The 15,931-nt window shown below is 42.8% G+C and overlaps 1 protein-coding gene across 1 annotated transcript in view; it reads right to left on the bottom strand.

The window, feature by feature from the left end:
* The window catches only part of LOC131303291 (uncharacterized), a 50,247-nt gene extending 40,884 nt beyond the window's left edge, over nt 1-9,363 (bottom strand). Inside the window, exon 1 of the mRNA XM_058330090.1 lies at nt 8,960-9,363. Within this exon, the coding sequence (XP_058186073.1) occupies nt 8,960-9,291 (332 nt within the window). The 5' untranslated portion in view covers nt 9,292-9,363. The remainder of the gene's footprint in view (nt 1-8,959) is intronic.
* Between the last annotated feature and the right edge of the window lie 6,568 nt (nt 9,364-15,931).

Below are 15,931 nucleotides of genomic sequence, written 5' to 3'. Positions count from 1 at the left end.
AATCGATAGGCTCCAATGCCTATAATCTCAGTTACTCTATATGGGCCCTCCCAGTTGGCCCCCAGCTTGCCTTCGTTAGCCACCTTGGTGTTGCCGAGCACTTTTCGTAGCACAAGGTCCCCAACACCAAATTCTCGAGGGTGAACATGCTTGTTGTAGCTTTTCATCAGCTGTTCTTGGTAAGAAGCAAGATGTACCAAGGCTTTTTCTCTCCTCTCCTCGGCAAGGTCAAGCTCGATTTGAAGGGCCCTGTTATTGCCTCCACTTTCAACCAGAGCTGTCCTGTTGGTCGGCAGACCCACTTCCAGAGGTATGACAGCCTCTGTTCCAAATGCCAACGAATAGGGGGTCTCTCCCGTAGACCTCCTAGGCGTTGTTCGGTGAGCCCACAAAACTAACGGTAACTCATCAGGCCATTTTCCCTTTGCTTTGTCCAACCTCTTCTTTATCCCATCTAGGATAGTTTTATTGGATGCCTCTGCTTGCCCATTACTCTGAGGGTAGGCTGGGGTGGAATAAAAATTTCTTATTCCATATTGGGCACAAAAAGTCTTGAATTTCTTCTGAAATTGGGATCCATTATCTGTAATCAATGAATAAGGGACCCCAAAACGAGTGATGATGCTTTTCCACACGAACCTTTCTACCATAGGCTCAGTGATTTTGGCCAGTGGTTCTGCCTCAATCCACTTTGTAAAATAGTCAGTTGCAACAAGCAGGAATTTTCGATTCCCAGTTGCTTTGTGCAATGGACCCACGATATCCATCCCCCATTGAGCAAAAGGCCAGGGACTTGTTAAAGGCACCAGATCTTCGGCTGGTGTTCGAATCATTGGTGAGAATTTTTGACACTTCTCACAAATCTTTACATACACCTTTGCATCTTCTTGCATGTGTGGCCACCAATAGCCTTGAGTAATTGCTCGGTGGGCAATAGATCTGCCTCCAGCATGGCTCCCACATGTTCCCTCGTGGATTTCATGAAGGAACTTCTGTACCATCTCAGGATGTACACATAGCAAATAGGGACCCGTAAAGGATTTCCTATACAACTTACCCTCTGAGGACAGCCAAAACCTAGCAGATTTGACTCTTATCTTGTGGGCCTCCTTTTTATCAGAAGGGAGTATCTCGTCTCGTAAGAACTCCATTATTGGGTCCATCCAACTCGGTCCTTGGTTCACGTCCAAGACCAAGTCTACACTCCTCCCAATGCTCGGCTCGTTGAGGTATTCTACTGCCACCCTTCTTTTAAACTCTGTTGGTACTGCTGCAGCCAACCAAGCTAAAGAATCTGCATGAGCATTCTGTCCAGAACTTATTTGCTCAATATATACCCTCTCGAAAGTATCAAGCAAGTCTTTTGCTGCCTGCACGTAGGCTACCATCTTTTCATTCCGAGTCTCGTACTCGCCGGACAGTTGATTCACAACAAGCTGGGAATCACAATACACCCTGACCCGTTCTGCTTTAAGGGTCTTCGCACTTCTCAATCCTGCCAAGAGTGCTTCATATTCAGCCACATTATTCGATGCACTGAATCCAAGCCGAACAGAGAGTTCAATCAGAACTCCTTGAGGAGGAAAGAGGACAACTCCAATTCCAGAACCAGTATTACACGCTGATCCATCGACGAATAACTTCCATTCTTTTGGATCCTGTTCGGCTACGGGTTGATCCTTCAAGGATGATGTCTTAACTGCCTGTTCCTTTCTCGTAGGAGGCAAGGGAGCAACAGTGGGGGAAAACTTTGCCACAAAATCAGCCAACACCTGGCCTTTAATTGCTATACGTGGCTGATACTCGAGATCATACTGACTTAACTCCACGGACCACGTCGAGATCCTTCCCGAAAAATCTGCCTTTCGAAGCAGTGGCTTTAATGGATACTCAGTATAAACCACAACCTTATGGCTTTGGAAGTAGTGTGGCAATTTCCTGGTTGCTGTCCTAAGTGCCAGGACAAGTTTTTCTAAAGGCAGATATCTCGTCTCTGCGTCCAACAATGTCTTGCTAACATAATAAATGGGGATTTGCTCGGTCCCCAAATCCCTCAATAAGACTGCACTTACTGCGTGCTCGGAAACAGCTAAGTACAGAATTAAAGACTCACCTAGCTGTGGAGTTGACAGCAGTGGGGGTTCGGCCAGGTATTTCTTCAGATCCTGGAAAGCTTGCTCACATTCTGCTCCCCATTCAAATCCCTCCCTCTTTTTCAATAGTTGAAAAAAGGGTCTGCATTTATCGCTTGACTTGCTGATGAATCTGTTAAGTGCTGCTGCCATTCCAGTCAGCCTTTGGACTTCCTTGGTAGTTTTGGGACTCTGTAGTCTTTGTAAGGCATCAATCTGATCGGGATTTGCCTCTATCCCTCTCAAAGTTACCAAATGGCCCAGGAATTTTCCTGAACCAACTCCAAATGCACACTTCGAGGCGTTGAGTTTCAGCTTATACTTCCTCAGGATTTCGAACACTTCCCTTAGATCAGAAATATGCCCTCCCTTTTCTCGACTCTTTACCACCATATCATCTATGTAAACTTCCAAAGTCTTCCCGATGAGCTTCTTGAACATAATGGTTGCAAGTCTTTGGTATGTAGCCCCAGCATTCCTTAGTCCAAAGGGCATAACACTGTAACAGTATAACCCTCGTGGTGTGATGAACGAAGTCTTCTCTTGATCAGGTTCAAACATAGCAATCTGATGATATCCTCGATATGCATCGAGAAAACTCATTCGCTCGTAGCCAGAGGTTGCATCAACCAATTGGTCAATCCTAGGCAAAGGAAAACTGTCCTTAGGACATGCCTTGTTCAGGTCTGTGAAGTCCACGCAGACACGCCACTTTCCGTTCTTCTTCTTTACCACAACAGTGTTGGATAACCACTCTGGGTAATAGACTTCACGTATTGCCTTGGCCTCCAATAAACGATCGACCTCTTCAATCACTGCATCTACATGCTGCGCGGCAGCCCTTCGTTTTTTCTGAATGATCGGCTTGTGTTGAGGGTCAATGTTTAAATGATGACAGATCACGTCTGCATCCACCCCGGGCATTTCCTCTGGCATCCATGCAAAAACATCAATGTATTCCTTTAGAAATCTTATCGACTCAACCTTTTCGTCTGCTGGTAATGATTTCCCAATCAAAAAATATCTTTCAGGATCAGTCTCGTTGATCTGAATCTTCTCCAGGCCTTCAACCACTTTTTCAGCCGGGCTTCTCCCAACGTCCTCGATGGTTGGTTGATCTGGTACTTCCAGTGTGTGAACATGGTGGACCTTTGGGGCTGTTTTGATGATGGAAATCAAGCATTGCTGTGCCACCTTCTGGTTTCCTTTAAGGACTTCAATCCCATTTGATCCTGGGAACTTCACCATCTGGTGATAAGTCGAGGAAACTGCTCTCATTTTGTGCAACCAAGTCCTTCCTATAATCGCGTTATAGGAAGATGGGACATCGACCACCAAAAAATCTGTTCTCAGCACTACTGATCCGGCCCGAACAGGTAACGTTACCTTTCCGAGGGGCCAGACTGCTCCTGCACCGAACCCAATAAGAGGCGTTGTAGACTGTTCTAAGTCTGATTGGGCCAGGCCCAGCTTCTTGAATGCATCATAGTACAACACCTCTGTACAGCTCCCCGAGTCCACTAGAATTCTTTCGATGTCGTACTCCCCAACTCGGAGGGTTACGACCAATGCATCATTGTGGGGTATTTGGACCTCCGCCAAATCATCGTCACTGAATGCCATGCTCTCGTTGCATGCATTAGTCTCTCGCCCTCTCTTTTTTCCCAACCGCATCACGTGCTGATCATGCTTGACCTGTCTTTGCAACAGCCTCACCTCACTCCTCGTATAAGGTGCAGCCAGCCCATGTATCATATGGATCACGCCTTTAGGGTGTTGCTCGTAACCCAGTTCCATGGCCTTCCCTCTCTCTTTAGGGTCCTCCTGGATAAACTCCTTGAGATAGCTCCGAGAGACCAAATCATCAAGGTGCCTCTTGTATACCTCACAATCCTCGGTCATATGGCCCCAATCCTTGTGATAACTGCAGTGCTGATTCGTAGCACGTTTTGCATCTTTGTCTCCACCTAGACTTGGGGGCCATTTAAAATATGGCTGATTCTTTATTCGATAAAGAATCCTGTATATTGGCTCTTTCCAAACCGTAGTGATAGAAAAGAAGGACTTGGGGTCAGGAGCTTGCTTGTCCTTGTATGCCTCCTTCTTAGCCTGCCCGTACTCCCTTCTGTCTTTGTAAGACTTGGGTTCTGGCTTATCCACCTTTTTGGCAGGTGCCTTCTGCTGTTCGGCAACCGTCCTGCCATCCTCACGGAGTATGTCATCCTCCATTCTGGCGTGTTGCTCTATCCGTTCCATCAATTTAGCCAAGGTGGCTACTGGATGTTTATTCAATGAACGGCGCAGCTCCCCCCGAACAGGCAAACCAGTTTTGAACGTAGCAATTGCATACTCTTCACTGCAACTTTCAATCTCGTTGAAAGTTTCCCAGTACTTCTTTGCATAATCCCTGATCTGCTCGATCTCCTCCTACTTCATGGTGGAAAGACTCTCAAAAGTCTTTGGGGCCTTTCTGCTCGTTAAGAACCGAGCAGTGAATTCCTCTGCCAACTGCCTCCATCCTCGTATGGATCGTGGGGCCAACTTATGAAACCAGGATAAAGCCACCTTGCCAAGACTGGAGGGAAACATCTTGCACAAGATGGAATCATCCCCTTCATGCATAAACATGGCCTGTTGGTAATGCTGTATGTGAGCTACGGGATCCGTATTTGTCTCGTAAAGTACGAATGCACCGTGCTTCACTCTGCTCGGCAACCTTGCTTCTTGTAGCCTCTTTGTAAAGGGAGAGGCTGCAATATTACTCAGGGCCTTGCGTGCTGCTTCTCGTGCAGTCGCTGTCCCATCCTCTTGCTCCTTTGACTTGTGGGCCGAAGTCTTGACCCAATCAGCATCAGGTCTTTCGTACCTGTCTCGATGATGCTTTCTCGTGTCCTCTTCCTCGGGGGTAGAACTTCGGTCTCTGCTCCTCTTTTTTCGTGAAGAAGTCCTTCTCTCTGGTGTTCGGCTTCTACTTTTTCTTCCCCTTTTCCGTGGAGAAGCTTCATGACGCCCTATGACAGGACTTCTGCTCCTTCTTCCTCGTGAAGGATCTTTTCTGTATTGTACCATAGCATACCTACTGCCTCTAGAATTTCCTCGAGACAGGCCAGAATCCTCTGGATGCTCCCTAATTCTTTCCAATTCTCTGATCTCATGCTCTCGTTTTTTAATCAGACGAGCATATTCCTTGACTTCTTGCCTCTTTCTATCAAGAACGTCGTCACTATGGTGCACACTCCTGGAGTGCGCGATCGATTCATCCCTTTGACGGGATTTACTCCTTCTCGTGGATCTTGAAGCCGTCTCTCCATCTCCTCTATTTTTGGAGTTATGATGCACGGTAAGGGGGTGGTCCTTACTCGTGTTCCTTCTGCGCCCACCCTGGGGCTTTCTCGGAGCCCCAGGTGGGGATTTGTCCCTTCCCTCATCTAACACGTCTTTTGGTTCATGCGGTGTTGCTGGAGTTACTTCCACCATGGTCGTATTTCAAAAGGGAATTCTTTCGTTTCCCACAGACGGCGCCAATTGTAGGGGGATGAAAACAATTGACGCTTCGGATCAACTGGATTGCAACGGCTTATTCGTGCCTCTTCACCGGAACCCTAGCTCGACGTCTGAACCCTAATCTGCAAAATAGACAAGGGGTGAGTGCACCTTTGCCTCTCGTGGCAAAGGCCCTCCGATGCCTTTGTTAGTATCACGTACTAGAAAACTCAGCCCTAATTATCAGTAGGAAAGCAATAATAATGCAACGTATTGCGTACCTCTCACCTCTAGGTTTTCCTCATATTTATAGATTTATGGATGCTTGCTGTCCAAGCATCCTTATTGCCATAGGATTCCTAACTCGTATAGGAAACCCAGGATATCAAGGAGTCTCGTTTCCTTTATCAGTTTATGGGAAAGAGTCCTTTTAGGATTCTTTTCCTTTAAGAGCCGAACATCCCATACTCGTTGGGTATCTTTCTCAGATCCTATATTCTTGGGATCTTTATCCCTATAAGAGACATGACTATTCTGGAATCTTCCAGAGTATTCTCTCTGCTCCTACTCTCGATTGGAGTTCCATCTTTGTTCGGCCGTCTCATAGCCGAACAGACGGCTTGGACCAGTTACCTCACATGTAACTGGTCCTTGAGCCCGTACAACCTTCCTGGACCACTGACTTCTCATGTCACTGGTCCATATTGCCGAACACTTGTTTAGCATGATGACTGTCCTGTCTATATTCAAACTATGGTCCCACGTACCATTTATTCGGATATCGATTGCATTGCTTTCAACCCGTGATCACTCGTATTACGTGCAAGGTTCTTTACATCATCTGTTCGGCTGTATCATAACCGAACAGTCTATTTATAGCCATGACTTCTCATATCACTGGTCCATATCGCTGTTCACCGAACTGCTCGGCGATAAGTCCAGTCGTATTTACCACGTGTTCCCAAACATCACGTGTTTGGTAACTAAATGTATCTGCTCGGGAATACCTCCCTACAGTATGTTCGGCCATCGCCAAGATAAGCATACTTAAGAGTGTCCGGTAATGGTTTGAGCTCGAGTGGCGAGGGCTCCACACTAGACGGAACGACTCGCTTCACAATAGGAGGTAACTCCCCGAATTTTGGGATCCATGGATTGACACCACACATTTCTCCCTCATCCAATAAAGAGCACAAATATGCAACTTCGGGGGCATCAAGAAAATCGAACTCGGCGGAAGTAAGTGCTAATTCCAACTAGTCCTTGCAAACGAACTTATTAACATGGTCTTGAACGAGTGCATCGATCATGCTAACTCCGCATACATCCTCATCATCTCCCATTTGGCTCCCAATATGGAACATGTTGACTTGCATTTTCATGTTACCAAAACTCATATTCAGTCGACCATCCCGGCAATGAATCACAGCATCAGATGTTGCTAAAAACGGGTACCCGAGAATAATTGGAACGGATGATTGAGCCGCCGGCACAGGGCACGTATCGAGAACCACAAAGTCAACCGGGTACACAAACTGATCAACTTGAACTAAGACATCCTCCACCATCCCTTTCGGAACTCGGATACTCCGATCCGCCAATTGTAAAGTCACTCGAGTCGGCTTCATTTCCCCCAAACCGAGCTGTTTATACACTGAGAACGGCAGGAGATTCACGCTTACGCCCAAATCAAGAAGAGCTTTCTCAACAACCTTACCCCCAATAGTGATGGATATCGTAGGACACCCTGGATCGTTGTACTTGGGCGGAAGGGTTGATTGGAAGAGCGAGCTCACTTGCTCGGTCAAAAACACATTCTTTTGCCATTGGAGTTGCCGTTTGTGAGTGCACAACTCCTTCAAATTTTTTGCGTAAGATGGAATCTGCTTAATAGCATCGAGCAAAGGAAGATTGACAGTCACTTGCTTAAGCACATCATAGATATCAGTATTCAGATTTGGCTTAGCCGGCGTCTTTAGTCTGTTAGGATATGGTGCGAGCACAGTGAAAGCTGGCGGAACATCGCTCTCTTTTGCCTTTCCCTTCGCTTCTTCTGTAGGAGCTTGTTTGGGAGATTCCTCATCTGATAATGTCGGCTTTGATGGTGCAGGAAAAGGTAGCAAGATTGGCGCGACCGGCGGCTCCACTTAAGCATTATCAACCGTCTTCCCACTTCTCAACGATATTATGGCCTTTGCTTGCTCAGGGAAAGTCACCAAAGAGCTTTGCGCAAAGTGCTTGCCTTGAGGGTTTGGTTGAGGTTGAGTAAGTAGTTTGCCTTTCTCTTGTTGCAATACCCCGATAGCCGTTGTTAATTTACCCACTTGATTACGGATGTCGTTCATAGCTTGAGCAGTTTGCTCGTTGGTGGTAGTTTGCATCTGACAATATCCTCCAAAGAACGACGCAGAGGTGGTGCTTGGTGTTGTGGAAATGGATTTTGCCCTTGGAATTGGCCCGATGGTATGAATCCTGGCAGGCCTTGGATTGTAGGAAAATGGGGTGGACCTTAAAGTTGAGGTTGCCTCCATGTTTGGTTCTGAGGGGGCGGAGGAGCTTGAGAAGTTGACGAATTTCCCATTTCATTCTGATTATTCCAACGGAAAGCCGGATTGGACCGCAACCCCAGATTATAAGTGTTGGAGTATGGATCCCATCGTTGATTCAGTGCACATACTTCTTTGAAGAGTTGATTGTAGTGCTGTTGGAGGGTGGGGATGGTATGACAGTTGTCGGTCGAATGACCCGTAGTCTCACAAATGACGCACACTTCCTCCACTTGCCGAACCTCCTTTACTTCTTTAACCTGGGTCGAGTCTAACTTCATCTTATCCAACTTCAGTGATAACTCATCCAACTTTGTCTCAAATCCATTATGCTCGCTTACCGAAAACTTGCCAGAACCGCCCGGACCTTGATTTCTCATTGCTTGATCGCCTGGATCAATGTATTGCCAAGTTTGGGCCCTTTCTGCTAAGGCGTCCAAGAATTCCCATGCGGCATCGGGATCTTTCCCCATGAAATCTCCACTCCCCATAGTATCGAGAACCTGCTTGGAATCCCTATCACAACCCAGATAGAAATAGTTGATCACTTGGTACATGGGAAAATTATGGTGTGGAACAGTGGCATGTAGATCCTTATATTGCTCCCAAAACTTATAAAAGACCTCCCCCTCCTTCTGTTTAAAGTTCTGAATTTGGTCCATGAGAAGCTTAGTTCGGCTAACGGGAAAGAACTTTGTGGTGAACACGTCTTACACTTCCCCCCATGTGAGCAAAGATCGGGGCTTCAAAGAATGAAACCACTGCTTAGCCTTGTCTTTGAGCGAGAAGGGAAATAACTTCAGGCGAGCTTGATCTAGCTGTCCCGGCCCGGTCACGAAGGTGCTAACGATAGTCTCGAATTCTCGAATGTGAGCATAGGGATCCTCCAATTCACTCCCCCGAAACTCTGGTATAACCCGATGATACTCTGACTTGAAAGCAAACGCATTGGCGGCAGTGCAAGTGGGAATGGCTATGGGGGAGACATGTGGACCTCTTTCTGGCGTTAAATAATCGTGCAAAGTACGAGCTGCCGGTTGATCTGCCATTGGCCTTAACGGAGGTGATAACTCACGAGATGCAGATCGATGTAGCCGATTCGATAAAGGACTACGATAAATATTGAGCATACAACCTGCATAGTCCAATTAAGCAGACTAGAGGGGCTATGCCGTCGCCTCGTTCACAAACAATCTCATGGGGTTATGCCACCTCCACGGCTATATGTAAGCAATAAAAACAGTAAAAAGGCAATTGATGCTCAAATTAGCTTCGTTAAACCTCAAGTCGAATTGGTGGCTCAGTTAGAGATATCTGCTAAGTTGAGTTCAATTTACTCAAAATGAAAAATAAACGGAGTACTTACAGTGGTTTGTCGATCCTCTAAATAAGCTAAAATAAGAAATCCTCGGCAACGGCGCCAAAAATGCTTAGCCTTTAAACCTCGCCTTCAAATAAGGTTGAGAAAAACCCCAAGCGTAGGGCTAGGTCGTCGATAGTATAATAACCGGAAAGTCCGGGATCGTACCACAGGGAATTCGAATATAACTTAATTGGATTGTAGGTTTTATATGGTGGATTGTGGCGTTTAAGACGGCCAACTTGGTTTTGCTTTTAACGGTGGAAAGGCTAAAGCAACAAATTAGATTCGAGCTTTATAAACTAAAAGAGGCAAGTCTAAGGATCATCTAACCCTTGACTTAAGCCGTTACCGTTTCTCAATTATAACTCAGGCGAGAGTCACGACCGCGTGCTCATGCCCGGAGGATTTAGCTTTAATGACTTCGTTTAACGAAAGATGTGATTAAACGGAGACGAACCAACTTGTTTTTAATATTTGTCGAACACATAGGAGGCCACGAGCCCTGGGTAAGCTTTTTGCCAAGACCGCTTGGCTAAACATCTTACCAAGGAGTTAACACCCCTTGTTTAGACCAAAGGCAAGTTAAGCTCTATTCCGAAAATCATGGTTTTAAGCTCGAGGACTTGAGAACCAAGTAACCACCTAAGTCTCGGGAAAGATTACCCCGAGACTTGGCCTATTGACTACTCACACATAGCTAAAGCATAAAAGAAAGCATAAAAACGATACATGATTTTTAACCGATAAAAACGAAAACAAACTTGATATTATAAAGGATCCAAGTCGTACGAACAACTTTAATTAACGAGAAATTAACAAACAAGAACAAACTTACTTGAGTTCTATGGAAATTACTCTTGAAAAGCTTAAAAGAACATTAATGGAGGAAAACACTAAAGTTAGTAATGGGCTAGCTCCCAAAAGAGAGAGATGAAGCCCCTATTTATACACAATGGGTTTCTCTCTCATCAAATATCTAAGAAACATACTATTAAAGGCAAGTATTCCATAAATGAAAAGTCCAAAAAGTAACAAAATATCTGGCCGAAAGCTCACCGTATCGATACGGATTATGAAAAGTATCGATACCACATCGCTAAGCTGAAGAGACCAATTTCCCCATAACGCGCTCGTATCGATACAGTTTATGGCCGTATCGATACAGAACTCTCTGCCTGCCCAATTAACCAACGCGTATCGATACGGCCCTTAATCCGTATCGATACGCAGAGCTTATCTTCAGAAAGGAAAGCTAGCCTCCAAAACTTGACACCCGACGACCACTGGCTTGCCCGACGCTTCTCGCTTTCGTTCTTTGGTACTTTGGCACAAGTTCCATCGGGCGATGATACTTGAACTAACTTGGGGGTTGGCTTTGCAATCAAAATACGCCTTTTAAGGGCGTTTTGCCTGAAACACTTAAGAAACTACCTTACGAGCAATATTGAATAAAAGCGACAAATAATAACTTAAAACACTTCTAACTAACAGACTTAAGCACCACGATCAAGCAATCTTAGGTGCTTATCAAAGATCTGTGTGAATAGCACGAACCTTGTTTCATATAGCTTTTTGATTTTTTATCTTTATTCATACTAACAAATGCGATATTTTTTTTTAACTTGAGGGAAAAACCAAAAAGCCCTAAAAAAAAGGCTATGTGAAACGACACCTAATTTCTACACTTTCATTACACTGCAAGCCTGTAGTGCCTAAAAGCACTAGAGGATCCCCAATTGTTTTTATATTGAAACGACTTTAAAATAAACGGCTTTAATCCAATGTTATTAATATCGTTCCGTACCGGCCGGTACATACCGTTTTTGACCAAATCCGGTACCCTACACCTCTAATTTCGTTCCGGCTCAAATACCGGTCGGTACCGGCCGATACCGGACTATTTTTAAATTTATATATTTTTTCAAGTACTGGACAATACCGGACGGTACCGGGAAAATACCGGACGGTACCGGGCAAATACCGGACGGTACTGGACAAATACCGGATTTTTTATTTTTTTATTTTAAAAAAGTGTATATTATACTATATATTTTTTTTAAGTATGAAAATAACACTAATAGCGATCAATCCGAAACGGTACCCGGTATTTGACCGGTACCGGTACGTACCGTACCAGTAGAAAAATCGGTACCCTGACCGGTACGATATTCAGAACATTGCTTTAATCGGATTCCTAACTTTGTGGTCTTGAACACAGGGAAGAAAATTATTTTACAAAAAATTAAATTGATCAGACATTGATAGCTAATTTTTTGAACTGAAAGGTCAAATTTCTTGAAGATCGTACCCAGAAAATTTGAAACCCCAAAGCGAATAAGGCCGAAACTACCATACATTTGGCTTTGAGGATTAATATTTTCCGACCATTAATTCTTACGCAATGTTTGGAATATTGACTCAAAAACCTTTCTTCTATCTATCTAATTCTCTTCGTCTTAAAGAAAACGAAGAATCACATTGCGGCAAAAATTTTTACAACGTTATGAACGAGGGGTTATTCCGGGGGGGGAAGAATGAGGGGTTATTCTACATTATATTTGAAAATGGGAGAAAATGAAAAACGGGTCGGGTCGAGAAAATGAAAAATTGGCTTATATAGCCAAAAGACCTCACGGAGTTTTGCCCATTTGTGAACGTGTTTCAACCCATATCGGGGGAAGACAGTAGAGAAGGAAGGGAGAAACGGGGATTGGGGAGAAGAGAAGGAGGGGGGGAAAAGGAAACGGGTTGGGCCGGGCGGGTTTGGGTTTGACTTGACTCATATTTGACTTGACCCGTTTTAACCCGTTTACTATTTGACCCGCCTATATTTGACCCGCGATATTTTTCAACCACGCCCAAACCTTCCTAGGCCCGCCCATTTGCCACCTCTAAGAATGGGGAAGGATTTTAAATATTGTTAGGGTTGTGGCAAAAGATAGGGCATTTTTTTGGAAGTTAAAGGTAAGGAGAAATCTTGATTATAGTTTCAAAAGCAAGGGAGGTCAATGATACTGTATTAATTTTAGAAAAAATTAGGGGAGGTCAATGCATTTGTCAGAAACCTCACAATAGGTTAGTATTTATCAATAAATTAATTACATCCGACTATTAGGCCGTTTCGTTAAGGCTCTTATTTTTTAAGTACTTATTTCCTGTTTTACGGAACATGTCTCACTATACATCACATTTAATTTAAAAAATAAGTACTTATATTTTAGTTATTGAAAAATGGTATCGACTTATTCATATTCTCGTATCCCATTCCTAATAAAATTCCTGCACGAAATATGTATCAAGCACATCTCCATCGATCACAATCCCATTCTATCATATCTTCCCTGTCTGATAAAATAAAAGAAAACACTTTATCTCCCTTCTCTATATTCTCTGCATCCCTCCAAAATTTAGACCTAACAATCAAATGGATTAATTATTATCAATTGCTTTTAGAATAAGGAAAATGATTTTATTTGGCACTCCAATTTTTTTATGATGACACTCCAAAATTTTTACACTAAAAGACAAAGTTTTGGAGTGTCATTAAAAAGTGGAGTGCCAAAATCATTTTCCTTAAAATAATTATTTATCATTTTATACCAATTGATTTCCAATTGGGAGGGGTCGATGTATATATCTCTCCATTTTTCTGGTAATCACGTGAACGCATGGGAGGTGGTAGACGTGTAGACCTCTCCCACAATAGTACTGTATATATTGACTTTCAATAGTAGTATGTTAATTTTTTATTAATTTTTTAAAGTATTAAACTCATGTATCATGCCCAATAATGAAAAAACAAACTATAATATATACATACGGGTGGTTGTTGGACCTATATGTGACGATTTTTTTTGGTGACAAGTAAGATTATATTAACATACGCGGCGGTTCCGGAGACACTTAAAAAAATATCTAAAAAAACACCCCAAAGGTCCCGATTGAATTTCGATGATCCGAGCCGCTTAATGTAATCAGAATATGATTTTAAGGGTACTTGTGAAAAATCAGCAAAAAAAAAAAAAAAACTGGGAAGGGCTTCATCCGAACAGTTTTTTACTGAACGGTTCAATAAAAAACTGTTCAAATCAAGCCCTTCCCGGTAATTTTTTTTGCCGATTTCACGCAAGTACTCTTAAAATTACGTTTTGAATACATTGAGCGGTATGGATCATCAAAATTTGATCGGGAACTATGAGATTGAGATTTGGGGTGTTTTTTTAGATATTTTTTTAAGTGTCCCCGGAACCGCCTTGATTAACATAAGCACGGCAACGCTTACATAACTGAATTCATTACAAAAATCTTGACAAAACCAAACTAATCATCTAACTAATGCAAAACGATAAAATTAAAATACAATGCCTTTCACCCCAACGTAGGGCATCATGCCTAACGCAGACGTACATGCTACCAAAACATATTTCATTAATTTCTTTCTAGCAATCTCAAAAGAGAAAAAGTGCTAGCCAGAGATAAAAGGCAAGTATCCAGACGACTAGATGGACTCGAACCAAGTAAGAAAGGACGAATGAACTCTCAAAGCTACAAGCCACCACGATTTGTCTCGTCAAAGACATCAAATAGTGTTGGAGCTTTGGTTGGTATGGATATCATTGTGAAGGAATACCATCTAAAAGAATCTGATCTGTGGATGAAATATCCGTCCAAAGATGAAATTACTCTATTCGTCCCATAATATTTGTCTGGTTCACAAAATGAGGATGTAAAAATTATACAACTTTTGTAAAAATTATACAACTTTTGCAAGAAAAATTCAATTTTCTTTCAACAATTCACTAGATATCGATGGGTTCTTTTACTTTATGAAAAAAGTTCGAATTTTATCTTGAAAGAAATCCATTATTTTGGAGTTCTCGTTTTGCGAAGCGGACAAACATTTTGGGATGGTTTGAGTAAGTATTCTCAAGAGACATGTCTCTCACAATCAGGTGACAAATCGTTGATCTGGTAGAAACGGGAGAAAAAGAAAACAAATTGTAAAATACTCCAGAAGAAGGGGTTTAGAACTAGTACTATGGTTTTCCCCTCCTGTCATTATATGAGGCTAGTGAAACCCTAGGACTCCGTTCAGTTGTCGGGAATATTTTGTGGGAGATAGATTTTCAAGAAAAGTGAAGTGAGGTGAAATAAAAGAAAATAAATTTTATTTTTGTGTGTGTGTTCTTTTAACAAACAATCTTGCAGGAAAACTAAAATTCCTCCCTTTTGGCAAAACCCATTTTGCAAGAAAGTTTTTCCCAACGAAAAAGTTGAAATTGTGGGTCATGCAACGTTCTTGGTGACTGAATACATAGAAAGTTACAAGAAAGTTGATTTTTTCATTATTTCCCATTCCTTTCGCGCAACTGAACGAAGTGTAGGAGGGGTAGGGGAAGGGAAAAGAAAAATCTTGTGATGGCTTTGGGTTTTGAAATTGAAAATTCATCTCTTTTAGTTTCACTGCAACTCAGTACCACATCTATGACTATTACTCATATTATCTTTCATGTGACGCAAAATAAAACCTATAACAGTTGCTGATTTGAGTTGCACTTTTTATAAAGTTTTGATGCGTTTATCGTCTATATAAATAAATTAAATTGATGAAAGAAGTGTAATTTTTGTAAAAGAAATGTATGGTCAGAGTCTTGAAATCGTTTCTATCAAATATGACTCGGCCAAGCCTTTTTCGATATTTGACCCAGTTGAGTTTTTGCATGGATCGAAGACAAACATGTTGAGTTCTACAAAATAAACTGCCGCTTGAATCATTACAAGAAAATATGGCGTATCTCATTTTTTACATCACATGAGGAGTACATGCATGATGATCTTCTCAATGTCGATCTTGGTTAGTAAACTGTGTAATGACCCATGTGCTTAACCCTTAGTTTGACCATATGACTCAAAAGGCTAACAGCGGATTAGTAGTAGCCAGTGGGCGTTCCTATATAAATTATACATCATTCCCACATATTTTTGATGTGGGGCTAAGGGATTTAACAATATCCCCCACTTAATCTCTCCATGATTTAACAACTTTCACTCATCAAGCGATGTAAGACAAGTACTGCGCTTAAGTAAGTCAAGCTTGTCATGTGGGACCCGTCCAAGCACGATAAGCACCTTAAGCTTCTCACTTGTCAGGCCCACCTAAGCACGTCTGTGTGACACGGAAGCCATTAACAAACCCAAGATAGAGATTTGTGCTAGCATGCGATTCAATTGTTAAACAACATCGTATACGCTGGTCTTGATATACTTCACGAACTGCCGAATATGATTTGATTCACAAGCTTGTGCCTGCAAATGGAACGCTCATCTTTTTCTTTTTGGTCAAATGGAAACTTAAATGGAATGCTCATCTGAAAAGGCAAAAAGATGTCGACGAAAAGACTGCTCAA

This window comes from Rhododendron vialii, chromosome 10a, assembly GCF_030253575.1.
Source record: "Rhododendron vialii isolate Sample 1 chromosome 10a, ASM3025357v1".
NCBI classification, from domain to species: Eukaryota; Viridiplantae; Streptophyta; class Magnoliopsida; order Ericales; family Ericaceae; genus Rhododendron; species Rhododendron vialii.
Note: the sequence above shows the minus strand (reverse complement) of the source record. Positions and strands in the feature narration are given on the sequence as shown.